Source organism: Rousettus aegyptiacus, unplaced genomic scaffold, assembly GCF_014176215.1.
Source record: "Rousettus aegyptiacus isolate mRouAeg1 unplaced genomic scaffold, mRouAeg1.p scaffold_m13_p_6, whole genome shotgun sequence".
NCBI lineage: Eukaryota > Metazoa > Chordata > Mammalia > Chiroptera > Pteropodidae > Rousettus > Rousettus aegyptiacus.
This window is the reverse complement of record NW_023416309.1, coordinates 114,160,941-114,187,622: the sequence shown is the minus strand read 5'-3', so window position 1 is coordinate 114,187,622 and position 26,682 is coordinate 114,160,941. Positions and strand designations below refer to the sequence as shown.

The window sequence follows — 26,682 nt, the reverse complement described above, 5'->3', positions numbered from 1 at the left end:
GGCCCGCCCGCCACAGTCCCGGGGAGGACGCAGACACCTCTCCCTTAGGGCAGTGGCACGCGCTACGACAGTACCGGGGGGCCCTGAACGTCCCGGCGCGAACACCCTCTGGGTGGAAGCACCATCCCCAACCCTGACCCCGACCATGACCCTCTCCGTCAGAGACCTGCCCCGGGCACGGCCAGGCACGGCCTCAGATGCTTCTGCTGGCCTCAGGTTGAGCCAGGTGAGCGGGAAGGGAGGCAGGCGCCTGGTGGTGCTCCCTGGAGCCGAAGGGCACCTTCGTGGTCCCCGGTTACTGATGCAGATGGCCGCGGCCTCAGAACAAAGGGCTCCGGCTACTCCCGCCTTCCTCACTAGGGGTGCGGGGCTGGGCCATTGCTGTCTATCGCTCCCCGACTCAGGCCTTGAGAAAGGCGGGGGTGGAAACGGGCGTCAGGGGCCTGCACCCCCAGCCCGGCCCTGCTGGCTGAGTGGGGCGTGGCTGCTGATAGGGCAGTGTGGATTTTGCACTCAGTGGACAAGGTCAAGTTCAAAGCGATTAGGGAGGGAGGCTGACAGCAATTTGCTGACCTTTTGATTTTATCAAGTGAGCTCATCACGCGAGTCAACAGGCAAAGCTGTTGCCTCGGCCCTCACGGCCGCCTCATCTAGGACAGGACGCTGTCATCACTAACACGCACACGGCCGTGACCCTCTTCCTACCGAATACAAACGACTTTACGAAAACGTCGCCACAATTGCCTGTTCTCGTTTTGAACGAGCTGGTGAACGCCGGCAGCGGGTCCCAGGCTCCCGGTCAGAGCCAGCGTCCAGAACGGGCCGCACGTGAAAGAGGAGCTGCGAGGACAGGCCCGAGGGCTCGGTCCCCGTCCCAGTCGCGGTCAGGACCCTCCAGCCCCGGCGCTGGTGTCAGCGTGCCACAGACCACAACAGCATCACCCCGCGGCTCTGAACAAGATGAGCCACCAGGGGCGCAAGGGCTCGCTCGGCGAGGCGTCCCTGCCCCCCACCCCCGGAGGCGGTGGCCCCTCTCTGCCCGCTGCCAGCCTGGCCGCCTCAAACCTCCGTGTTGCGCGTGTCCCTAGCAGCGTCGCCCACTGACCGTATCCACCAGGCCTGCTGCTGGCTGTCGCTGCTTGCGGCACAAGCTGCCTGAGGAAAGGGCCCAGGCCTGACGCGGCTGTGGCGGAAACGCCAGACGCTCAGCGCTCGCAGAGGGCGGCGCGTGGCACAGCAGCGAAGGCGGGTTCCCCGCACGGCCGGCCCCGCCTCCCCCTCCCGCCTCCCGCCGCACCCGGCCCCCCGCACTGCTCCCCCAGCCCCTGTCCCCGGCTCCTGAGCCTTCGGGACCGGTGGGTCACGCGTGACCCGGGAGGGGATACTCGACACACTGAGCCAACTGGGGGGGCGGTGAGATCTCGGTGGGAATCGTGGTATTTCTACACTTAGACAAGCAAAAGGAAATTTTCGACTTCATCGATGGTTTTGTGCAGCCCCCGCCGGGCGGGGCGGGGACACACCCACGCAGCTGTGCGTGGAGCACGTCGCCCAAAAGGAAGGAGCCTGTCGCTCACGCTGCCCTCGGCGACGCAAACGTCGGGGCGGCCGCCCCCCGCCCGGGCGCACGCACCTTGCGGACCACGGGGCTGCCGTCGTTGATCAGCTGGGCCAGCATCATGGCCACGTTGTGGTCGATGGTGGTGGAGTGGTCGGTCCTCTCCGCCGAGTTGCCCACAAACGTGCCGAGGGCGAAGACCGCCGCGCAGCGCACCTGCGGACGCACGCACGCACGTACGCACGGCGTCACGGCCCCGCCCCGCACGCACGTGCGCGCACGCGCACTGCCCCTCGCGGAAGGAGCGGAAATGGGGGACGCGGCGTCCCGTAGACCTGGCTTGAGGGGCTGGTGGTGACAGGTTGCACAGACGGGAACTTCTGGAGTCGATAGACCAAGCCAGGCACCCCGCCCTCCATCAGGGAGCGGGGCAGGGTCAGGGGGGTCAGGGGCCGAGGGCTGGGCGGGGACAGGCTGCGGGGGCGGTGGTTCGTGGGAGCGAGGCGGGCGGGCGGGCTGACTCACCTCGGGAATGGGGTCCGACAGCAGGCTGCAGAGCTTCTCGTGAGCGCTGTCCCTCACCCCGCACCACCGGGCGGGATCAAAGTTCTGCCAGACCCGCCCCAAGCAGATGGCCACCCACTGGCGCAGCAAGGGGTGGGGGTCGCTGAGCTGCTCCAGGCAGATGGCAATCAGGTTCCCCTGGAGGCAGGCTTCCTGGAGAGGGCAGAGGGCACGCGGTGGACGGTGGACAGTGGACTCCCCGCGGCCAGGGCGTGGCGAGCGGTGCGGGCTGGGCTCCTGACGATGCTCCTGGTCTTAAGTCTCACCAACTTCCATTCATCCTGCGACTGGCTGGCTCAGCACAGGTCAGACCCCCTCCTCCCGTGGCGTCTCCGGGCACTGGCGTGCTCTGGCCGCCCTCTCTCAAGGGCGACTGTTTCATTAGGCGTTCAGAGCAGCAGTCCCCCGACCCCACACACAGTGGCCTGGGCCACACCTCTGCAAGGGCACAGGGTGGCTTTGGCACTCACCTGGCCTGTGTTGTAGTTGTTGACGATCACAGCCAGGATGAACGCCGTCATGGTCCTGTGCTCAGCCTGGAAGACAGACGTCACCCCGTCTCGCACTTTCCCACGGAGCTCGCGGTCCCCAAGCACAGCAAGGACAACCCCTCCCAACGCACGCGACCGGAATTGAGTAGTGATGGCCAGCTCCCCTGTCTCGGAGAGGGTGTGACAGCTCTGGCTGGTCCCTCGGGGGACAGACTGTCCGACTAGACTACGACGTTACGGGACGATACAAGGCTGAGTGCGCCCGTCACAGGCCGCGCTGCTCCCAATCGCCCCGGTCAAGCGCGAGGCGGTACCACGCAGGGACCCAGCGCCCCCTTGCCTGCTGCTTCCTTTCCTCCGGTCGTCTTTGGGAGGGGTGATGTTCGTTCCCGCCTCCCCGGCCTCCACAGGTTTGCGAGCCCGTCGGTCTGCTTCCACTGTTTGGCGCCAGCCTTTTCCGTACGCACACTGAGCAAAGTCTGGGCTAAGCTCTCCCTGTGCCTCCCTCTGCCTGGACTAACGCAGGCCGATGGCGCCCTGACTCCGCTACCCCTCCCGGCGTCGTGACCCCTGCAGCCGGCGATGGTCACTCTGTGCCGATGGCCAGCGCTTACTGAGCTGTGCCCGTGCGCTGCTCTTCACGGTCCCGCGTCCTCCGGAAACACGGTCTCCGCAGCTACGGTGGGAGCGGCTACGGAGCTGCCCGTCTTCGGGGGTGTGCGGGCTTCACCCTCCTTCTTGTGGCAGCTCAGCAGGGTGGAGAACCCTGGGGTGACGGGCAGCACCCCGTACCCGGTCGCTGCTGCCTGCGGGGTCACTTTCCTCCTCTGCAGAGACTCCCCCTCCTGGTTCCGTTACTTCCGTCTTTGATCGTCCCTACTTTGGTGGTGGGGACTCCATGTGTGGATTCATTTTTCTTTAACCTTCTCGAGCCTTGTCCTTTTTAGGTTTGAAAACTCATTTCTGCAGATGTGGGGAATTCTCAGCCACGACTGGTTTGGATGCTGCTTTTCCCGACCTCCATCTCTCGGTGATCTTTCACCGCTCCGGGTGACTGCTCCTCGATCCTCTTACTGGCTGGGTCTGTCCTGCTGAAGTCACGTACAGAGGCTGTGGTGACGGAGTCGGCTCCCCCTGCCGAATTGCTCAGAGAGCCCAGCTGACGTGGAGGGTGAGTTTTAAATGCATGTTCACGTTGGCGCTGGTCTTTCTCGGGTAAGTCTGCTAGCTTCAGTCTCGGGGTGCCGGCTCTCCTTGGTGCTGGTCCCCCGGATGTGAGTTAGCAGCAGGCAGCATTCCCGGTGTGTCTCGTGGGCCCGGTGTGGACCTGTCCCTGAAGGTTGGCCTTGCCTGGGCTTCTTCCAGGCCCCGGGCGCTTCATGTCCACTTCTCGGCCGCTGGCGCTCACCTGCCCAGGTACAGGCATGAGGTTGTGGTGGCCCTGGGCCCTGTCTGACAGGTGGGACGAGGGGCACAGGCCTCACGGGCTTCTGGCTCTACGCGGGGTGCCGGTCTCTGAGAGGTCCCCAGCCCAGGCCTGTGCCTGTGGGCAGGCTGCGCGTGGTCTGTGTGCCGTGGGCTCCCAAGGGCCTCTGTGGCGTCCTGGCCACTCCCTGCCGTGGCTGCTCTCTGGCCTTGCCAGGCTTTGCATTTGGGGGTGTCCTCCCCTTTCTTTCTCATCTGGCGCTGTCCTCAAACGTCGGCGTGTCTGCGGGTGAGGTGGGGCGCAGCGTCCCGCCGTGTTTTACCGTTTAGCGTTCCTTCCGTTCACTTGCTTGTCTTTCTGCTCACCCTGAACAACAGGGAGTTGTTTCCAGAACTCAGCGCAGGAACTCTAACTGCCTCTGACGGGGCTTAAATGCCGCACTTAGGTTAGAGCATGAGAATTATCTATCACCCTTCCACGTGATGATCCTGTGTTTTGAAAAATCTTCATTTACTTTAGAAAACCAAAACGAGGGTTAAATTACGTTCCTTTAGACAACCGGAGCCACGTGACACCGTAGAGGAGCTGCTACGCTTCCTTAGGTCAAGGCCGTGTGCCTCGTGCTCTCTACTCCGCCGGGCGCTGGAGGGGCGGGACGGAGACGTTAACCCTCAAACACCACACGGGCCACTGCGCGTGCTCCTCGTGGGCCACTACTTTTTGAAGCAATTTACTGTATTTAAAATGTAAACTTTCAGCTGCTTCCTTCCTTCCCTCCTCCCTGCCTGATTCACACGGCACGTCAGCCCGTCGCCTTCCTGCCCCTCCACTGGCCACGGAGCGTCACGTCACAGGTGTGCAGCGCTCACTCACACAACCAGGTGACAGGACGAGGGGCGAGCGGGTTCCGCCACGACGCAGACGTGCCAGGGAAGGGGGCTGACGTCAACCAAACCAACGGCGCGCCGCAGCCGGCAGCGCCCCTCAGACGGGGAGGGCTGCCGGGCCCACGCGCTGTGTGGAGGGCGCTGCCCGGGGCGGGGGGCGGCGGGGGGATGTGTGAACGTGGCCCCCAGAGCGCGGCCACGGCCCACCCCTCTGCAGGGCCCGCACACGTGTCACAACAGCGTGATGCGTGAGCAGAGAGAGACACACGGCGGGTCCTGAGACCGTCCGGGAGAGAACGGCGTTGGGTCCTTACTGGCATGTAGGGGTCTGCCAAGACCGAAAGGAAGTACTTGTGACCGTTGTCCTTCACCAGGTCAGCTTGGCACGACTGGGGAGAGAAGAGACAGAGGGACGGTCAGTGCGGCACCGGGATGGGGTCCCCTCTGCTTCCCGTCACGTGCGGACCAGCGAGCGCGCAGCGAGCGTTTACGCCTTAATCGTCTTCTCCTCTCAAGTCCAGTTTTATCTGAAAAGAGAGAACGGCCGCTCGCAGGTGCCTTTCCCTTGGCCGTGGGGACAGGCTGAGTGGGGTGCCCCTGGAGGGCCCCTCCGTCCCTGCAGCCCCGCCGGGTCTACCAGCTGCTTCCTAGGGGCCCGAGCCTCTGCTCAGAGGAGCAGCTGGCCCTGAGGCGGAGACTGAAGGTCTCGGGTGGAGCCGAGGGGCGAGTGTCCTCCGGCTGCTCTGCCCCGCCACCTGTGAGCACCGGTGCCGGTTCATCGCTCAGCACGCTTTGAGGACCTGCCAGGTGCCAGGCCTGGCTCGGACCCGGGGACAGAGACAGCTGTGGCCTGCTCTGTCCCAGAAGGGCACAGCTCAGAGTGGTCACGGCACGTGGTGAACAGGCACTGGGGCTGGGGGCTTGGAGAGGAGGGGACGCGTGCTTTCCGTAGACGCCCAAGGAGGGGAGCGGCTGGGATCACCGCGGGGGACGGGTGGCAGGCGGGGCCAGTGCAGAGAGGGGACTCGGGCTCTGATGCCCAGCATGGAGGCCCGGACCGGAGCCGGGGCGGGGGGGCACAGGGGCTATGAGCGGGAGGGCCGGGCGGAGGGGCCGGGCGGGTGCAGCAGACGGGACGGGCAGGGATGGGCACAGCCCTGGAGATGCGAGTGCTCGGGTGGGGCCCGGGCGGGTGCCATTTCGCCGGGGGCCACAGAGGGTGAGGGGTTTATTTCTGGGTGCGCTGCGCTAGCTCTCAGGAGGAAGGCGGAGGCTCGGTGTGACATGCAGGGTGTGAGGCAGGCCCACCTCTAGCCTGGAAGCCACGTGCGAATGGGTGGGGACCCAAGGCCACAGGGTGCTCTAGAGCTCGGGGGTTGGGCCCTGGGGACAGAGGCAGGCGCCCAGGAAGGAGGCTGACAGGCGTCCGAAGCAGTGGAGTCAGGAGGCCTGGGGGAGGACGGCTTGTTGGGGGCGGGAACCACGGAGCCCTGATTTCACGTGGAAGGCCGGCTAGGGGTATCTGCAGTCGCTGGTTCTTCCAGGGATGTGAGTGATTCTGCCTGGGCAGACATGGCCGGGGAGGTTTCAGGTGCACACACGTGCCGAGTACCAAGGGACAGGTCCGCCTGGCCAGAGAGGACACGCGGCACCAGCACTGACTAGGCCGCACGCCTAGGCCCCGTCCAGCCAGCGGGGACCCCAGGGGACTTTAAGGAATATGTGTTTGACAAGTGGATTCAAAGGCCAGATCCACGTCAGAGTGACTTGCGAATTAGGGAAATACAAATCACAGACGCCCTTGTTCCTTGGCCCATGGGTGTGGGCAGGAGCTCACGCGACAGTGGCTTGGACGATGGTGTCAGGCCTGGGACACCACTGACCACACCTTTTCACGCGACTACTTCACCTTCAATCCCGAGCCTGCGGCACTTGACCCTGGGGTGAGCACCGCTCAGACTGCGACACGCCCCCGTCCATGCCCGCGTGCATCTGCACCCCGGCTCGGGCGACCGCCTCGTTCCACGAACAGCAAGCAGGCCGAGTGCAAAGGCGGCAGAGGCGAGCCGGGTGGTGGCAGAGCCCGCAGGGGCAGGGGCTCCCACAGGGCCCCCCCGTCTCGTCCCTTCCTCCCCCGTCAGGCGGCCGGTGTGACGCGTGCGGGGCTCAGGCAGGTGGAGCGGAGCGTGGCGATGCGGCGCCCGCCCACGGAAAGCGGCCCTGGCCCCGTCGGGGCCCCCGACGCGGAGTCCTCTGCCCAGGACCTCGGGATCAGGCGTTGGGACGGGGAGGGTGGGACTGGCGGGGGAGCGAACAGCGAGGCGGGGGCAGGCGCTCTGTCCCGAGCCGTGCTGCACGTGGCGAGCAGGGGCAGCTGCGGGTCGAAGGATGAGCGCGTCCGGGGTTTCGGGAGGTGTGCACGGCGTGTTGCTCGGCGTGTGGATTTTTGCCAGTTTGAGAAGCGAAAGGCGGCATCTCAGTGTGTCTCACTGCGCACTCGTGAAGACGGAGCATCTCGTTCGCATCTCCCTGAGCCGCCGGCCGGTCCTGCCCCTCCGGGAACCCTGCGTGGCGGGGAGGCCAGCCTCCCTCCTGTGGCGGCAGTTCAAGTCCCACTCCCGCCAGACCCTCCTTTTAGAACCTCGCTTGTGGTACTTGTAATGTGTAGAATGCTGAACTTTGTTTTCACACAATCAAGCGCACTAATTTTCTACACGTCTGGACCTCGAGCCAGAGTTGCCGCGGCTTCCGTCACCGAGGGTAAAGCGGAATGGGTCTGGTCCCTTCCCGGTGTTTGTGCGGCTTTGTCGTGCGTGACAACCTCTCTGGAGGTTGGGGGTGTGCAGGGAGACTCCACGCTATCCTAGCGCTGAAGACGCGGGGGCCTGCGGGCCGAGGGCGGGGGGCCTGTCGGCAGCCTGCGCCACGAGGCTCTTCCCTGGCGGTGCCGTGGCTCGTCCTGACTCCTGGCAGGATGACGCCCCGCCCCCCCACCAGGACCTCCCCTGGATGCTCCTCTTTCTTCCTCCTAGGAGGTCTGGAACACGCTTGTTGAGCTCGGGGCTTACGGGCGGTGAGCGCGCTGGCATCTCGCTGGGACTGTCCTGCGGCCGCGGCGAGCACTGACACGTTTGTGCCTGTCGCCGGACGGGGCGGGCCGCCTGGGGGCCTCCCGGCCACCCACCCGCGGCCCTCGTGTGCCAGGCTGCGACCGCGCGCCGCAGGCCGCCCTGTGGACGGAGCGCCGTCTCCTCGCCGGCTCGTGCCTCGGTCCGACTCCCGGGTCGACGGCCCCCGCGGGCTGTCTCCCGCCGTCCGCAGTCGTACGGTTCCACTTCCTCTGCCCCAGTGCTCATGCCGCCCGTTTCCTTTTCGTCTAATTGGTGGTGGCATCCTGACCTTTGGGCTGACAAGAAGATGTTTCAGACGTTCGAGAAGTAGCTACTGATGTCTGTTTTATTGAGTGTTTTTCTTCCTTCGAGAGGAGATCAATGTTGGCCGTCTTCTCCTTATTAACGTGTCATCCTAATAGCTTTCCTAACGTTGAACAGGCCTCGCACCCTGGGGAGAACCCCGCCCGGCCACGGCGTGCATCCTCTCGCTGTTCTCCTGGGTTGCTTCCGGTCATCTTCAACTCGGAACCTTCCAGAATCCTAAGGTGGGCCAGGGTCCCAGGTCCCACCTGTGGATCGGCACAAGGCCCACACCAGGGAACCAGTGGGACATCAGATGCCAGGCTCAGCTCTGCACACACCCAGCGCGTGGGGGGCAGCTGGGCATGTGACGGCCCAGCTGAGGGCCTCTGGGCTGCTGCACTTCCTCAGAGGGCGTCCCCGGTCTCTGGCAGGACACATGGGGCCCAGCGTGTGCGCCTGCAGCTCAGGTCCCACGCCAGGGCCGGGGGGGACTGTTCCACTTGGCAGGGTCCCAGAAGGAGCCAGGAGACTGTGCCAGCTCCAGGGCCCAGGCAGGGAGGCCCAAGGGTGCAGCAGCTGCAGGCCGCTGCCCAGGGCAGAGGGAGGGGGACCGAAAGCCAGGGGCGCACAGAGCGCCCCAGGGAGGGGCAGGCCGGGCTGTGAGTCCTGCTGCTGTGCTTCAGTCGCCGGTTCTGAAACCAGGTTTGATGTGCACCTGGGACAGCCGCATCTTCTGGGCCAGCACCCGGCAAGCTGGGGGGCTCTGGTAGCAGCCTGCTGGAAGGAGCTCTGCAGGGTGCTGAGGGATAAGCTCTCCATGGTACTCTGGGGGGAAAGGAGCTCTCCAGGGTGCTGGGGGAAGCGGGAGCTCTCCATGGTCCTGGGGGGAAAGCAGCTCTCCATGGTACTGTGGGGGGGAGCTCTCCAGGGTGCTGGGCTGCTCCACTGTGCGGGCCGTGTGCATGCGGAGGCTGGGGCTATGGGCCCCCTCACTCAAGCCAGCTGTGGGTGTCCCTGGTGTAGGCACACATGGGGACTCCAGCTCCCCCACGCCTGCAGTCTGAGGGGGCTCTCCACTGCTGGACACCCTGGCAGGGGCAGAAAGGCCCCCCAGATGTCTGTGGGCCTGGGGTGTGCGACCGTCCCACGTGGCTGCTCTGGGAGAGCCAGGCCACAGAGCCAGAGCTGGAGGGTGGCTTTGGCCACCAGGAAGGGTGGGGGAGGGACGCATGACCAGACCCTGGGGGCTGTGCAGGACCTGCCTGGGGACAGAGGTGGGGCCAGGCGCCCGGCCACCGTGAGGCAGGCAGAGCACTGCCCTCCTCTGACTTGAATCCTTTTAACATCTGCTAAGTGTCACCAGAACGGTTCCCTGTCCTCATCTGCGGAGTTTGTTGTTTGTGAGAATTCTGAACGGTGTGAGAATTCTGAATGGGCTGCTTTCCCCTCCTCGGTGTGGGTCACGTTGGCTTGTTTCCTCACGTCCTGGTACTTCTGGCTGGGTGGCGCTGAGCGCAGGTCCCGTGGGGACTGGTTGACGCTGACGAGACCCCTGGGGGCAGACTCCTTGAAGTCGGTAATGAGACAAAAGGGCCTTCCTGACGCGCTGCTGTTGGATCTCCTGCCCCGAGTCAGGCCTTCTCAGACACATCAGCACCCCCACAGCGTCCCCTGCTCCTTGGCCAGAGGAGTCTTGAGCCTGTTCCTCTCCCCAGAGCCACCCTCTGTCCCCCTGCCGGACAGACCCTCCCGTCCGAGGCCGAGGTGCTGCCTGTCCCCGTCCGAGCCCCTCACGAGTCCTGCGTGCCGGCACACGGTGCGCTCAGCGTCTGCTTGTGGGGTGAGGGTCCCGGATTCCACACCAGCTGGCGTGCAGCTTGAGTGGGGGCCCTGCCTGGGGCAACCGAGCGCGGGGCTGAGCAAGCCTCGGTCTGCCCACAGCGGCTTCTCTCATCCCGATCCGGGCATCGCTGTGTGTGGACAGCGGGATCCTGACCCTCGCCAGGACGGGCGCTGCAGGAGGCCCGCGCGTGTGGGCGCAGGCCGGCTGCGGGGCGGCCACAGGGCGGCATGACTTCCGCCAGGCGGGGGTGGGGGAGGTCCCTAAGCTCACGGAGTCCAGGCCCGGGGGAACTGCGGCCGCATGGCTGAGGAGGAAGGACGAGGAGCCCCGGCTCGGCCACCCGAACACTTCAAACGCCTCTCGGCGGGACAGCTGCCTTCAAGCAAGCAGGAGCGACATGCTGGCCGGGACTCGCAGGGCCCGGCGCGCGCGGCATCTTCTGGAACGCTGCCCGCGGGCTCTGCCGAGTGTGACTGTTCCAGCGTCGTGCAGGTGGTTGATGCCAGGTGAGGTGGGGGGCACTCGGCACAGAGCCTCCCGCGTCAGGCCCCGGGGACAAATGGCAGCAGGGCTCGGTGGGGAATGGGATTCCTGGCCCTGAAATGTGACCATTGGTGCTGCGACTCCCGAGAACAGAACAGCGAAGCGCGTGCTGCACAGGCGCCCCTTTCGCGTGAGGAAAAACCGCGCAGACGCGCGGCTCCCAAAACCAGACGCGCGGCTCCCAAAACCAGACGCAGCCCGTCCCCATGGCCACGCGCGCCGGCCAGGGCGGGGCTCGGCATGGCGCGGCTCTGCATGGCGCGGCTCTGCATGGCGCGGCTCTGCATGGCGCGTGCGCCGTGGCGCCGAGGGCCCCAGGGCCCCACCCGCCCCGAGTGCCACCTGCCCTGCCCCCTGCTGCCCGAGTGCCACCTGCCCTGCCCCCTGCTGCACTGGCTCTGCGTCCCCGTTTATGCCCCCAGGCGCCCTGCACGGGTCCCCGATGGCCAGGCACCGAGGGCAGTGCCCACGCAGTGACGCGGGTGAGGGCACTGAAGGAGAAGAGAGAGTCTCCCCGGAAAAAGAGGCCCCCCGTTTTTTTAACATGACTTTTCAAGGATGTCTGGAAAAAGGCAAAACAGAAACGGTCGGAAGGTATGGCTCCCTGACCCACAAGCCCAGGCTGCACCCCGCGGGAGCAGCTCAGAGTCTGGGGCCACACCCGTGTCCCCTCCCTCTGAACTCCCACGCGCTCCCGCACGGCCGAGCGTCGTGCCCAGGCCCGCAGGCGCCATCGCCACAGCTCTCCAGGGTCCAGGGGCGGGGACGGCGGGAAGTACACGGGAGCAGCGGGACTCCAATCAGCTTTCTTGCTTTAACTTTCAAATCCAGTGTTTTGAACGACCTTTTGGAGAAATCGTTTATCTGAGGGGGATCTGATGGAAGGGAAGGTTAGGTCTGCTGACAAACACGAGACGCATAGTGCCTGGTCTTCGTTCTAGAGCAGACGAGCAACGGAACATCCACGGGACATGGCGGTCAGGGCCAGCCTGGACACCCCGAGGAGGCAGGGGGCTGTTCCCAGCACCGAGAAGGGCATGAAACTCAGGCACGTCCAAGGGCGTGCCGATCACCGCCACCAGCCAGCGGGCGGCCTGAGCATGGCGGGGGAGCCGGGGGCCTGAGGGCCGTTCCGGGCTCTCTGGCCTCACACAGCGGCTGCAGGATGGCGAAGGGGGCAGTGCGAGTCCAGCGTGTTAACAGCGGGGTCAGGACGCCTTGGCACAGAAGCACACGTGCTGTCACACACACGTGGGGACAGCCCGTGACACTCGTGAGGGCCTTACCCTGTTTTTGGCCCCTCACAGCAAAGCTCTGGCCGCTGCAAGGCGAGGAGGCCCAGGCCCTGGGGGGCAAGGCCGGACGGTGGGCGGGCTGCCCTAAGTCGCCTGGGGCCATGAGCGGAGGGGCGGGCAGGGCCAGGCTCAGGATCGGCCTGCTTTGTCACCTCCGGGCCGGCCAGTGCAGGACAGAGTGCACGAGGGGACCCTGCAGACCAGGGCCCCAGGTCACGCAGACTGCTGGGCGAGCTCACGGGCACACGGGCCCCGATGACACCGCTGTGGCCGAAGGGGAGCCGGCAGGACAGAGGCCCGCTGCGGTCAGCCCTTGTCCTGCCTCGGCCCACGGGGATGTGAGTGGACGCCCTCGCCCCGCACGCCACAATGCTGAGCTGCAAGGACCCCGCGTGGCCCGAGGCCCTGAGCTCGGGTCGGGCCGTGGTCCTGGTAGCTCACCTTCCAGCACGGTCCTGTGCGCAGGGATCCGCAAGCACACGTCCTGCATGGCGTGTGGGAGCACAGAGGCCATGCCACACAAGAGCCCTGCCGTGCCGTCACACACACACACACACACACGCGCACACACTCGTGGCCCGTGTCGCTGCCGGCTCCTTCCTTCTGGACAGAGACCGCCGAGGTCACTGTCCGCTCGAGCCCCCAGCTTGCCCTGATGCTGGTCCGCACCCACCGACTCCCAGACGTGTGGCCGCCGTGCGGCCCTCCTGCCCAGTGCCCTGCCCGTGTGTCCCCACAGCTGCTGCCTGACCCCCCGCACCTGGGCGCCCTCCTGCATGCGGCGTCGGGGCCCGGGAGGACGCTCCCACGACTCCCCTTCACTCCTCAGAGCGGCTCCCTCGGCTCTGCCCTCCGCCCCTCCGAGGTCGCCTGGGATCGTCACTGGCTGGACGGGTCCCCAGTGTCCACCTCCTGGGCCACGGCGCCTCAGCACCACGGTCTCCCACACGCTCCCCACCCACGTCGGCCTCGCCCATGGCCCCTCTGTCACTGACGCGGCCGCCCGTCCAACCATCCAGGCTCAAACTCGGGAACGTCCCCCCACGTCCGCCTGGACCCCCGCCCACCGGCCCCTGCATCCCCAGTGTCCCCCGCGACCCCACCCCCACGGTCGACCTCACAGTCTCCACGCCGAGTCCAGGCATTTTATAAACCACGACTTGGTTCCCAGTGTCTATCCAAAATCTCTAGCAGCTTCTCACTCTTGCTAAGCGAAGCTCGGAGGCCCAAACCCAGAAGGAAGCACCTGTGCCCCGAAGGGCCCTCCCCGGGTGTCTGCAGCCTCCACGCCGGCACTGGCGGCCACCCTGATGGCCTCCGTGCTGGCCCCCCGGCCCGGGCTCCCGCCTCCCACGTTCACACCCAGCGCAGACGCGGCCCCGCCTGCTGTGGGATGGGCCACGTCTGGCCTCGCAGCACAGGGTTCTGTCCCCACTGGGCCATGACCCTGTCGAGGGCAGAGACGGCTGACGTCTGCGTCACCTACAGCCTTCAGCACAGCCCTCGACCTCTGCAGAGGAGACGGGGGCCGCGGGCCCCGCAGGGACGAGGAGGGGCTGGCAGGGAGACGCAGGCTGGGCAGTCGCGGGGGAGAAGTGACCGCCCGTGCCGCAGGGCCGAGCCTCACAGGGGAAGCCTGGGCCCCCGCGTGACCGTCCCCATGGCCAGGGCAGGACGGCAAAGCACCAGCAGAGACAGAGGAGCCCCGTGGGCCTGGCGCGGTGGGGGGGGGGGGGCGGGGAGGAAGCAGCGTGCAGGGTGAGGGGCGGCAGCGACGTGTGTGCGGCTGGGCAGGCTGACCGCGGGGCGGCAGAGGGGAGCGCTGGCCCCTTCCGGCCGGGAGGAAGGGCCGGCAGCACTTGGTGCGGGAGGTGGGCGGGACAGGAAGTGCGGGGCCAGCATGGGAGGGAGAGGGGCGCTGGCCCCTGGCACCGTGCCCTGGGGACGCCGCCTGCTCTTGGCACCCACCGCCACCGGGCTGGGCGGCGGGGCTCAGCGAGGAGGGTGGCCCGTGGCACGTGGAGGTGGCCTTGGGCCCCGGAGGGACAGGGACTACTCACGCTGTCCACGGCGAGGATCTTGGCCCATATGAAGACGAGCAGGGGCCGCAGCTCCCGGGCCGAGCTCTGCAGCAGCTTCAGCACGTAGGGGAAGATGCCCACGGACAGGGCCTGCGGGAGAGGGCGGGGTCAGCGGGCCGTGCGGGACGCGGTGTGGCGCTGGCCTCGGCCACGCGGGGCGTGCGTGGGAGCGGCGGCCTCGCCTCCTGCGAGTCCTCCTCCCGATCCCACTGAGCGCAGGGCGTCCGGGCGGCTCTGCTGTAGACCGGGACAGGTCCAGCGCAGCGTCCTCGTGCCCGAGACCCCACGGCCCTCGCCCGGTGGCCGGGCTTGCTCTCAGCGACAGGCAGGCCCGAGCTGAGGCCCTCCCAGCGGCCCCACGTGCACGGGCGCACTGGCGGCGGCGCGCCCTGGGCCAGCTCGCGCCGGCTGCGAGGGGCCCATCTCGGCCCCCCCCCGCCCCTGCCCTCGCCCTGCCGGCCACTCGTCTCCGGGGCCGCTCTGCTCCCGGCAGGGACACGAGGCGGGTCGGCGCCCCGCGTGCCGGCCGCCGGGACGAAGCCGGCCTGCGCCAGTGCCCCAGGCTGCTCCGTCCTCCTTCAGACCTGCCCCACAGGTGCAGGGTGTGACGCGGCCGATGGCAGGGCCCGGGTCCCTTTCCCGACACAGGCCACGCTTAATGAGGGACACACGTTCGTCTCCGGCTCAGGCCCTGGGGCCATCACCAGGGGCCAGGGCGGCCTCTGTCGCCATCGCCACCCGGCCCCAGAGCAGACCTCAGCAACCTCCGTGGGCGCGCCGACCTCTTTGAAGGGCCGGATTCGGGTTTCAGTGTGACCACGTGCATGGAAACGGCTCTAGCACGTGACTGCACGTTTGACTGCACGTTTCCTGTCCTTGGGGGAACACGGGCCGCGCTGCGCAGCCTCCTCCATGACGCCTGGGCGACGCCGTCCCGCACGAGCGCACACGGCCCTCACCTCGCCGCAGGGTCTACGGCCGCAGGCACCGGGCAGTGTCAGCGCCGGTGGCCAGCGCTGACCCCTCTTCCTAGCGTCGGGCTTGCGCCTCCTTCTGGGGACAATTATCCCTCCTTGTGACATTAGATCGTGGAAAGACTTAAGCAGCCCCAAGCAGAGATGAAATGGCATCTGAACGCCCCCGGGCTTGCTGCCTGAGCCGCAGGGGACCTTGTCTTCGTCTGGAACATGCAAAGCGCATCTCCTGTTACAGGACCTCATCTGTAAACACTCCAGTGTTTACCTCTAAAAATGAAGTCTCTTATCAAAACATGACCACAGGCCATTACCACACCTAAGAAAATGAAGCATTATTCTTTAATAAGAAAACATCGAGCTAAATTCCTAATTGTTTCTTGAGTATCGATTTTTCCAACTTGGACTTTCAAATGTTTACTTGCAAACAGAACCAAATAAGGTCCCCGTAGTGCAACTGATCGACGGGTGTCTCGGATCGCCTCTACCCTACACGCCCGGCTCTGTGTCTCTCCCCTGTGCGCCGTGGACTCTCCTTCCGCCAGTCTCTTCTGCTTTAAAGGCCGTTTCCGCTCTGCTGCAGAGCGGGCGACCAGAAGAGTGCTTCGGGATCGTGCCCGGAGCCAGAGAGCAAAGACGGCAACTGAGGGTCCACGGGGCCTTCCTGGGGGAAACGTGCCCCGTGTGGCGGGGACAGGGCTGGGGCAGGGTGGCGCCGCCCCCGACAGAGCAGCAGGCTAGTGGCCCTTTGTCCCGCAACGGTGACACACCTACGAACAGCAAACGGGACAAGACGGCAAAGCAAAAGCAAACCCCAGACACTGTGGCAACCGGCGTCCCCGCCCCACCTGGCCCCGCGCAGGAGCACGCACCAGGCTCACGGCCCAGGGGCCCAGGTCCAGGAACCTCCCGAGAAGGTCCAGCGCTCTCAGCCGATGCACCTGGCTCAGCAACACCTGAGGAGAGAAGGACACGGCGTCACTGGAAGGGCCCTGTGACGCGAAGCCCTGGAGAAGCGGCCGCTGGAGCCGTCACTCCGGGGGTCTGGCGGGCAGGCTCGGACCACCCACCACCCGAGGCGGGGCCCCCCGCGTTCGCGCCTGGACGGGCTAAGCGAACACCCCGTCTCTGTCGGCAGGCAGGCGCATGCCGCAGGGAGCTCCGGGACCCCTTGGCCGATGGCACTCTGGGGCGCGCGCCGCCACACGCTGCTCTCCGGGGCCACTCCCCCGTTTCCTCTGAACACACCGTCGAACATACCACCGGACCTGGACGCCGGTCGCCCCCGACGGCAGGACCGCGCTTCTCTCAGGTAATGCGCGTGAACCCTCACGCGGTGTGCACGGCGGGAGGCGTCCCCACGCGCCCCTGCGACGTCTGCCCCAGCACGACTCCAGGAGGCCCCGGGACGGCCTGGCAGCGCCGCCACCCCCGGGCGGGCGGCCCGCAGGGCAGCGAGGTGCGCGCACGCGCGGTGGCCCCCTCTGCCTTCCCCGACGAGGTGCCGTGGGACACAGGCCTCAAGGTGCTCGCTGCAGATGTGACTTGGGGCAAGGTACCTCCCTTCTCTGAACCTTCATTTCTCAATTCATAACACCGGGTGACGCAAGGGTTTTATTGCTAAGTGACACACGAAACTCCCAGGACAACACCAGCCCATGTTACAGGGCCGCCCGTCAGCGCAATGGGTAAACACGGCACGTCTGTGACCGAGGGGGAGGGTGACGCACGGGGCTCGAGGAGGCGGGTCCCAGTGGGAGGCTGGGGTCCGGCGAGGAGCGCCACGGCGGGGGGCCTGCGGGGGGGGTGGGAGTTGTGGAGGAGAGGGGCGACACCGAAGGCCGGGGCGTTTCCACCGTGCCCCTGGCTCCGGGAGGGGAGCAGCGGGACTCGCGGGGACACACTGGTGCGGGCAGACGGAAGGGCACAGCAGGGTGGGGCGGGCAAGAGGGCATGGGGCGGCCAGAGCAGCTGCCCCACGCGGGGGTGAACACAGCCGGTGGGGGGTGCAGGGAGGGTCGCGAGGTGGACGGAGGACGTGAGGTCGTCTGGCTCGCCTTCCTCCAGTCTGGTCCGCACGCCCACGTGACCGCTCCGTGATGGGCGTCTGAACAGCGGTTTTGTTGGGAGGTGGAGAGGCTCTCATTGGAAGTTGAGGGGTCACGGGGGTGGGGCTCCCAGGGACACAGCTGGATCAGGCAGGGCCTGCCACCGCACATTTGACTTGCGGGTCACCACGTTCCACTGCCTCCTGGTGCAGGGACAAAGCGGCAGGTGGACAGAGGGTGGCCTCTGGCACAGAGCTGGCCTGACTCGCGCCCTGACAGCTCCCTCGCCGGAAGCGCAGAAAACACCCGACTGGGCCGAGCCACCAAGGTCCAGCGCGAGGCCTGTCACGGCTTCAGTGCAGAGCCAGGCGGTCCCCCTCTCTCAGAAGCACCCTGAGCGGCTGTGTGTGTTTTTAAAGAAAGCGAACCGGCCTAAGGTCCAAGTTTCCAGCCCAACCGGGGCGAGCTGAGCCTCCCGTTTACCGGGTTCGTGAGAGAGGCTGCGGCTGTCGCGGGTCGGACGCCGGACGCCCCTAAGGCCTGTAGAGATCTGCTTCTGGGTTCCCTGTGCCACGTCAGGCAGTGCAGACAGGACCAAGGCTGTTTATCGAGGTAAGCGGCAGAGCGACGTGCAAAGGAGGAAACGCGGCCCGGGCAGGAAGCCCGACCAGGCCGGCTCAGGCGGCACCCACCAGGAAGTAGGACCGAAGGTCTCATTTACGAATGCGAAGTGCAGAGGGCGCCGGGTCCCCACCCCCGCGGTGCTGTGTGCGCCGTGAAGCACCCCGGAGGCAGCGCCGCCCCGTCTCGGCCCAGGGCAGGGCTTTGTGCGCGATCACGGCCGCGTCCCTGGAGCGTGAATGTTGTCAGCAGAGTCCTGGGGACGTCAAGCACCGTTCTTTTTAACGACGACGTCTTCTTTCTGATTCCTTCTGTTGATTTATGTTTTTAAAAAAGCGAAGCCCAACATAAAGTTACTTTACAAAAATAACTAGTTTGTTTGTTTACATTTATCCTGTTTTTTTTTAAAAAAACCCCATTTACAACAGGATGTTTGCCAGGCCCAAGAGAGTGGACTTCGCACGCTTGCCTCTGCCTCTGCCCTGGGGAGCACAGTTTCGCTGCACCCCGGCTTTGCTGCGCCCCGACTTCGCCGCACCCCAGCTTCACGGAGGCCGGCTTTGCTGCGCCCCGACTTCGCCGCACCCCAGCTTCACGGAGGCCGGCTTTGCTGCGCCCCGACTTCGCCGCACCCCGCTGCAGGAAGCACGGGGGGGCGGGGGGGTAGTACGGGGGGGGTAGTACGGGGGGGGTAGTACGGGGGGGGGGTAGTACGGGGGGTAGTACGGGGGGGGTAGTACGGGGGGGTAGTACGGGGGCGGGTAGTACGGGGGGGGGGTAGTACGGGGGGGGTAGTACGGGGGCGGGTAGTACGGGGGCGGGTAGTACGGGGGGGTAGTACGGGGGGGGGTAGTACGGGGGGGGGGTAGTACGGGGGGGGTAGTACGGGGGGGGGGGTAGTACGGGCCGCACCGTAAGCGTTCGGCTGCGGCCGTCCCTGCTCCCGGCCGTCCGGCTTCGTCACTCCCGCCGCCTTGCGCGCTCGTTAGAGGAGGAAGCGCTGGCTTCTGCCGAAGTGTCGTTTTTCTTTGGTTTGTTGTTGTTATCACTTTTTTTTTGTTTTGAAAACCTGTTTACCTGTTCACTGCTCGCCTTGCAAGCTCGGGACGGTCTTAACCGAAACGAACCTGGACGTGGCTGGGCCGGCAGTGAGCACCTGCACTGCCGTCGTGACGTCGGGGGAGCCGCGTCCCAGGGGCCCGAGCCGACGCCGGTGACACCGCGCGGGACGCTGCAGGCTGCACGTGGCCTTCACGCCCACTTCTCTGCGCCCGCTGTCTGCTGACTCTGGCACCGCACAGTCCTCAGCCAGGGGAACCTCTGCCGCAAGTGACCTTCCGAGTCCGCGTCCGGCCGACGGGGGCCCATGCCAGGACCAAGTGTGGCCACGCCACGGTGGCCACGGAGGGAAGCTGTTCACCTAGTTTTCAAACGATCCTGGGCGGCAGAGCCACCCCGAGTGAGCACTGGGCTGAGCGAGGCCGGGGTCAGCGGCCTGAGGGAAGAAGTCTGAGCGCTTCTTGGAAGGAAGCGAGGCCATGTCCTCGGACGGGTGACCAGGAGACGTGAGCTCCTGCTTCATGCGGCCAGTGACCCCGGCAGCCTCCGGGGGAGGCAACGATGCCAGCGGCAACTCTCGGAATCGAAGACCCCCAAGCCCAGGGCGGGGCGCCCCGTCCGCTTCGTGACCGGATGCTGATGGAGACGCTTGCCCCGCCCCTGTTGGTGCCCCCCCAGCTGTCACAGCTCCTCCCAAGCTCAGCCGCCCTCCCCACCTGCAGAAAACCTTTTCCAGGGTCTAGAGCGAGTTATCAAACCCTGGTGTCTACACTGACCAGTGGTTTTAAAACCCACTTGACGCTGTCCCGGGGTTAATCAGCTCTCCCCGTCATGGACCAGTGCACGCACCTCTGCAGGGACCCGCGCTCCCTGGAAAAGAGGCGGTGGGAGCCTTTCTGCTCTTCCCAGCCCGCCCCCGCCCCCCCCCCCGCCATCATCCAGACACGCTGCTGGGCGAGATGCCATCTGACCACCGGCCCGCGAGCAGGTGGCTGCAGTGTGGACGCTGACACAGGCCCCGCGTGACGGCCTGTGACTGCGCGCCGGAGCGGGGGCGTGGGGACGTGCCCAGGGGCAGCGGCGATGGCCCCTGGCCCGGTGCCGTCGGCACAAGCCCCCTTCCCCTTCCCCTGGGTAGTTTGCGCCCCATGTGCTTCCGACATCAGAGGAGCCGAAGCGGAGCCCGAGCTGGGCTCACGCTCCATCGGTCCCCCCAAAGCGTGAGGCAGAGGCAGGGCGCCTGGCCCCACCCCGGTGAGGGTTCGCAGGGCGGGGGAGCGGCGCCGGCTGCACCTGGAAAGCCCTGGGGAGCCCGCGCGACGTCCGCCTCGTGCCCCGGGGGCGCACGGCCGACCACGCGTCTGTCCCGGGAGGGGCGGGGTGCGGCCGGCCGGCGGGGCCGAGCTGGGGCTCACCTGCAGGACGATGGGCAGCTGCTCGGGGGGGCTCCTGTTCTCCACGCCCATCGTCAGCCACACCTGGAACGCGGTCAGCTGCTCGGCGAAGAACGGGCTGTGCTGTGGGACAGGCAGAGGCGCACTGGTCAGGGCCCGGCCCCCTGCGTCCCCCCGGCCTTCACAGGCCCACCTGCCATGTCTGGCAGCACTCTGCACGGCCACCACTGTCAGAAGAAGAGGCGAGAGATGCTCACACCTGGGCGTGCCGGACAATGGAGCCGGCAGGACATGTGTGCGGCCGGGTGTGGGGAGGGACGAGGCCCCCAGCCGAGGACACCTCGGGCCCCCAACCGGAGCACCAGGAAGGGTGTGGAGAAGCCCGTGCCGTGGGAGCGGGCAGGGAACCCCGGCTGCGCTGACCTCCCGGTGCCTCCTGGGCACCTGAGTGAGGAGCTCAAGCAGGTGGTGGCCCAGGCGGGGAGGGGTCCGGACGCAGACACCACAGCCGGGGCCGGGGCAGCCCAGACGCGGGTCCAGAGCCGACGCGCCCTGCTGGCGGCGCGGGGTCACTGGAGAGGGTCCGGGCTCAGGGCGGCTGTGGGCGGGGCATGGCGGGGGACTCAGGACGGGCGGCAGAGGCGCCCCGAGTGCAGACGGCTCTCAGGGGCGTCTGGCTGCGGAGCGGGACGGGGGAGGTGCGCGAGGCCGCGCGGCGAGGCTCTTGCCTGAAGGCGGGAGCACGGAGCAGCTGTGAGCTGCAGAGCGGGGCCTGGGCCGGAGGGGGCGCCGAGGGGGGCGCCGAGGGGGGCGCCGAGGGGGGCGCCGTCCGGGGCGGCTGGCCGAGGATGGGAGACGGGGAGGCAGACGGGCCGACGCGGGGACCGGCAGAGGCTCTGTCCGTGCTGTGTCCTCGGGGAGCGCTGGGGCGGGGCGTCTGGTCAGAGGCCCCTCGAGGCTAGTGGGCACCGCAGGGTCACGGTGTGCACAGGCTCAGAGCGGACAGGTGCAGAGTTGCCCGGAGGTGGTGTGCTCGGGCCACAGAGCGGGGCACAGGGAGCAACGGGCGTGTGGAAAGACGGAGCCGGACCTGGGCGGGGGCCGGGAGTGGCGGAGGGACGGGTGGACGGGGCGCCTTCGTTGGCAGAGACGAGGACCAGGCGAACTGCGCTAGGGGTGGCTCTGGGGGTGCGGTGGGGTGGGGTGGGGACCAGGCCGTGGAGGGAAGGCTGGGAACTGAGGCCGGGCAGAGGCACCACTGCGCCCCTTGGTCTCAGAGCCTCGTTTTCACTTAGTGCACAGTCCTGCTGCCCCTGAGCCCCATGTGAGAAGAACCCCAACGCTGCAAGTCCGCCCCCGCCCCCACCGGCGAGCAGCGAGGCCGAAGGCTCCTCCACTGCGACTTCCAGCCACTCGCTCTGGGAGACCGACGCGGATGCTAAGTCTTCTTTGTCGTAAGGCAAGGCCAGTAATTTATAGAAAAACTATTAGGCCAAAGAAGTGAATTTAATAAAAGTGTCGTACAAAACTGCCTGTGACCAAAATATACATAAACAAAGGAAGACGAAGCGAAAATGAAGTTTAACAAGATGCCGTTTTCAGCCACACTGACGGATTAGGACACAGAGGTGGTGGCCAGAGGGATGGGGCGGGGCGTGGGTGGGGCCGGTGGAGGAGGTTACGGGGGACCAACTCCCGGTTATAAACACGCAGGCCACAGGGGTGAGACAAAGGGCACGTTGAGGATACTTGGTAACATTGTAAGTAATCAGTCGGTAAGGAGACAGGTAAACTGGCTTGTCGCGGTGATCACTTCCTGCTGTGCGTAAACACCGACCCACCACGCTGACGAGGCCTGGAGAGGAGCCATGGCGTGGGGGCAGCCACCCCACTCTGACAGAGACACAGGAGCCGTCCTCAGGACACCCCCGAGCCTCACGCCACACGTCAGTAAGGAAGCTACGCTAGCAGAGGGCGGGGGCCACGGGACCTCCCCAGGCGACGTGCACAAGGGGGCCTGTGAGCCAGGGCGAAACCCAAGAAGGAATCTCAGAGAAACGCCTTTGCGTGCTGAACCAGAGCTGCCCGAGGGGAAACGGCGGGAAATACCACTGACGGGGGGGGGGGGGGTCTGCCCGCCGAGGGGACCGAAGGGAAGGCCCTGTGCTGTCACCCGGCCTTCGCTCCACGGGCCACGCCAGCTGGGAAGGCCCTGTGCTGTCACCCGGCCTTCGCTCCACGGGCCACGCCAGCTGGGAAGGCCCTGTGCTGTCACCCGGCCTTCGCTCCACGGGCTGCGCCAGCTAGGGTGGCAAAAACTCAGGAGTCGCGATTAAAAAACGCTTTGGTGCACTATCCAAACAAATGAAAATTAAGGCAAAAAATTTCATGATGAACAAAACATGAACATCGTAAGCAAAGTCGGGCTCGGTCACCGAGTTCTTCTGCCCTGGGCTCCGACGACCCGTCTGGCGTGGCCGGCACAGGCTGTGAGGCTGCGGCCTGGAGACGGAAATGCCCCCCGCTGTGGGACACGGGACCTTGGGAGTCCCCGGCCGAGGCGAGGGGAGCCACCGCCACCGGGAGCACAGTCCGCGTGTCCCAAAGCACGGGACGCGGCGCTGCGTCCCGCGTGTGCGAACGGCAGGACGGGCTGACCCCGGGGAAGGCGGTGGCCCGAAGGCGGCAGGGGGGGGAGGCCGGGGCTGCAGCCCCCCGCTGCCCGCCCCTGGTGGGGGCCACTTGAGTCCCTGCCTTGTAAAACGCGCCAAGCTGCACGATTGTGACACGTGCAAATTTCCACATCATACACATGGAGGATGAGCACGTCACGCTTCTGAGAAAATGCACACAGAACTAAGAGCTGCTTCCCGCCACGATGCGCAGCAGTCACTCGCAGACCCTGACCGTGGTGACAGGAAGCGGAGTGTCGACCCCGACAGGGATCCGGCACTGGGGTGAGCGGGCGCCGACAGAGACCGGCCGACCTCACACAACGGGCAGCTCAGAGCCCCGACGGGCACCCAGGAGCCGGGTCCCACGGGTTCCCGCACCACGTCCTCCGGGGGAGAGCGCCTGGTCTGCGGGGTGCAGGGCCCCCTCTTCCTGCCGGTCGCCCGGCCACCTGCCCCAAGAGCCTCTGCCTGCTGCTCAGGGTGCCCTAGGTGTGCTTCTCCCGTCACGGGGCTCGAGGACAGGACCAGGCCTGAGACCCGGCGGTCGGCGCCCAGAACACTCGGAAACGCATCCTGAGGCCAACGGCGGGAGCTGCACGGGCAGCAGCGAGCGGGCTCCGTCCCTCCAGTGACAGGAGGGAAACGAGAGGGATCCACGACCCAGGCCCCACCGGCGAGCTGTGGCGGGGCCGACGTCCCCTGGGGTGAGCACGGCCCCCTGGCGCGCCCAGGCACGGCCACCAGTGTCCTGGGGCCCCCGCGACCGCGCTCACCGTCGGAGGCGGAGGCACAGGCGGGACTGGGGGTGGGGGTGCCGCGGGGGGCAGTCGGCACGGCGCGACACGCGTCAACGGGAGCGTCTTCCCACGAGCGGGCCGCTTCAGAGTCTCACCGTGACCGGCTGGCACACCTGTGGACGTGTGCCACGCACAGGGGCCGCCGGCCTCTGACACCCCGGCACCCCGGGCCCCACACCTGGCTGGTGCTTTGCAGACCACGCCGGACGGCGGACAGACTCACCCGGAACGCGGTGCCTTCCTCGATGATCGTGGGCAGCTGGGAGAGACAGATGTCCACGGCGAGGTCCCAGGCTTGCCTGGGGAGAGAGCAGAGGACGCCCGTTGGGCACCACCGACCGGCCCCACTGTGGGCCTCGGACCGCACGCAGCAGCGGCTGCGTCTGGGCGGGCACCTCAGGGCTGCCCTCCTGGACTGCAGGCTGCCTGGGCCCTCTAGCCAGTCTCCTCGGAACCACAGGGGTGGAGAACTACAGCCCAGACACGCAGCACCGATTTCCTGAGGTCCTGCGGGGTCTCGACGGGCATCGTGAGGGCGGGCTGGCCTGCAGCGGCCTCCACACCGCCTGCTGTGCCTCCCCGCCCTTCCCGAACAGAGGACGGACCGCGACGGAGCTGCAGCAGCCGGGGCCTGACCCGCACTGTCACCGTCCTGCCTGGCGGCTCCTAAGGGCTGGGCCCAACCCCCGGGGCGGGGCGTAGTGTCCTCCCCCCAACTGCCCATTCTCATGCAGAAAAGCAGCCAGGAATGGCTGTGTTTACTCATGCGGAGGCGCAGGGCAGACTGGCCATGTGGCAGGAAGCCATGGGGCCAGGCCAGTGGTCCCCGACCTTTCTGGCCCCGGGGACCGGTGCTCCTCTGAGGGGTGGTGCCGGTGCTGGCGGCGGCTGCAGGTGCAGGTGGAGCTCCGCTCACCTGCCGGTGCTCACCTCCCGCGGTGCGGCCGGGTCCTAACAGGCCGGGACCAGGACCGGCCCACAGCCCGGGGGCTGGGGCCCCTGACTCAGGTCACTCGGGCCCAGCGACGGGAGGACACGGCTGGCGGGGTGACACAGGAAAGCGCCAAGTTCAGGGGTCACAGGGGGCAGGAGGGGCACCCGGTGTGAGCACACCCACGACCTGCCGAAGCCGCAGGGTCAGACGTGGCGCCGTGGGCCCAGGCGGAGGCGGGGGGAGCGCTTGGGCGGGCGCTGGGCGCACCGGACGCCCTCTGCGGCTCGCGCTCACGTCAGGAAAGGGCCGATGTGTCACCCCGGGGCCCCTGAGTGCCAGGTCACAGCCCAGCAACAGCGCCGCCTGCCGCGCCTCTGCATTTTCCAGGGCAGAGTCAAAGGCACTCAGGTTTCAGCTTGGGATTCTCGCTAGGAAAGGGGGGAAGTGAGCCCCGCGAAACCCTGAGGCTGGGGGCTGGGCTGCTGGAGCCCAGGCCTGCGTCCGGCCCCAGGTGGACACAGGGCCCCAGCCACCGCCTGGAGGAAGAGGCGGGTGGTGTCCCAGGAGCCCCGAGGGGAGGCGGTGGGCGACCTGAACCCTGGCCCCACCCCGCCCAGCCCCCCAGCTTGGAGCGGGGGCTCCCCCTGTGGGCTGTGTGGACGCGTCAGGCCTGGGAAGCGTGTCACTGGGGCTGGAGCCCGTGTTCTCGGGAGACTCCCCCACCCCCGCCCGCGCCCGCCAGTCGGCGAGTGTGCCGCCGCGGGCACGAAGCTCAGGGCACAGCGCTCGGGCCGGCTGGAATTGGAAGGGACTGAACGAGCCCCTCACGGCTTCCCATCAAACGTTAACCAGGAGGCGCCCCGAGCAGTGGCCATCGGCGCCCCCACCCGAGGCCACACGTAGATGGATGTCACTCCGAGCTTTAACCTCAATTTTTGTTACGCTCTGTTCCCTTCTTCCCCTGATAAGAATTCTACTCTCCATCACCACCCTAGGAACGTAACGACTCGATGGAAAACGATTTACTCCTGGTTTGAGTTCTGACTGCCTCGCAGCGGGCTCCCCGGGGACCCGCAAGCACCGGGTCTCCGCCTGACAGAGACGAGCTCTGCCGGAGCCCGCGGCGGCTGAGGCTGCCGGCCTGCACTGCAGCACAGGGGAGCGCGGCCCCACGGGGGTCCCGGCCCCCGTTCTCCCGTGCGGGCAGCCGGCCGCAGCCCTCTCCCTCGTAGCTGCGCCCCAGAACGGAGACGACATGCCAGCCCCCCCAGGCGGGGCACGCTAGATGCTGTCCAGAGAGCAGCATGAGCCCTCGGGAAGGACGGCCCCCAGCTCAGCAGAGGCCTGGGACCCCAACTGGTCTCGCTGAGGCCAAGTGGGGAGGAGGAAGAACTGGCTTTGTGCGAAGCTGTGACCTCAGGTCACAAGGAACCTGCACGTCCGCCCCCACCTCCGGCCACCCCCGGGGAGGAGGGGGCCGTCAGGCGGCCCTGCCACTGCAGCCACACCGGCGCGGCTGCCCAGCCCAGCACCTGCGCCCACTGGGGCAGCTTTTCACAAAGAAACACTTGAGTGGCTTTTTCCTCCCTGGATCCGCAGCCTGGTGGCCCCTTGCGACATTTCGGCTCGAGCACCGTGACGCTCTGGGAAGTGCGTCTGCCCCTCCGGTGTGAGGCACCGGCCAGCAGAGCCTTGGACGCCAGCCCCCCAGGGCCCGGGGCCCAGGATCCCGGCTCGCTCGCGCCCCTCTGCCGTGCCCAGCTCAGCAGGATGCCCGGTGGCCGCCCACACTCGCGGAGGGCCCTGGGCTCCAGTCTTCTAGAACAATCCGTGTGCAGGACACCCACACTATTCAGAGGACCGAGCTGTCCACCCGTCGGGCCGGCGTGAGACACTCACCACATCGCGTGCATGTAGGTGGGGGGCAGGCGCGGGCTGCTGACCGGGGTGCAGTTACACGACCTCATGACTCTCTCTGCCAACAGGAAGTTTCGAAACAGACTAGCCACCAACAGGTCCTGTCTGAAGAGCTTCTGGAAGAGATCTGAGGGCAGAGGCGAAAACGGGCGCCGTCAG

General features: G+C 66.9%; 1 protein-coding gene across 4 annotated transcripts in view; it reads right to left on the bottom strand.

Moving 5' to 3' along the window:
* RPTOR (regulatory associated protein of MTOR complex 1) overlaps window positions 1–26,682 on the bottom strand; it is a 159,282-nt gene that overhangs the window by 32,488 nt on the left and 100,112 nt on the right. For all 4 annotated transcript variants that reach the window (XM_016143312.2, XM_036222311.1, XM_016143313.2 and 1 more), the window contains exons 9-17: window positions 26,506–26,650; window positions 23,896–23,971; window positions 20,222–20,323; window positions 15,951–16,034; window positions 14,084–14,194; window positions 5,241–5,315; window positions 2,593–2,658; window positions 2,084–2,275; window positions 1,634–1,774 (exon numbers count right to left, since the gene is read on the bottom strand). In XM_016143312.2, the coding sequence (XP_015998798.2) occupies window positions 1,634–1,774; window positions 2,084–2,275; window positions 2,593–2,658; window positions 5,241–5,315; window positions 14,084–14,194; window positions 15,951–16,034; window positions 20,222–20,323; window positions 23,896–23,971; window positions 26,506–26,650 (992 nt within the window). The remainder of the gene's footprint in view (window positions 1–1,633; window positions 1,775–2,083; window positions 2,276–2,592; window positions 2,659–5,240; window positions 5,316–14,083; window positions 14,195–15,950; window positions 16,035–20,221; window positions 20,324–23,895; window positions 23,972–26,505; window positions 26,651–26,682) is intronic.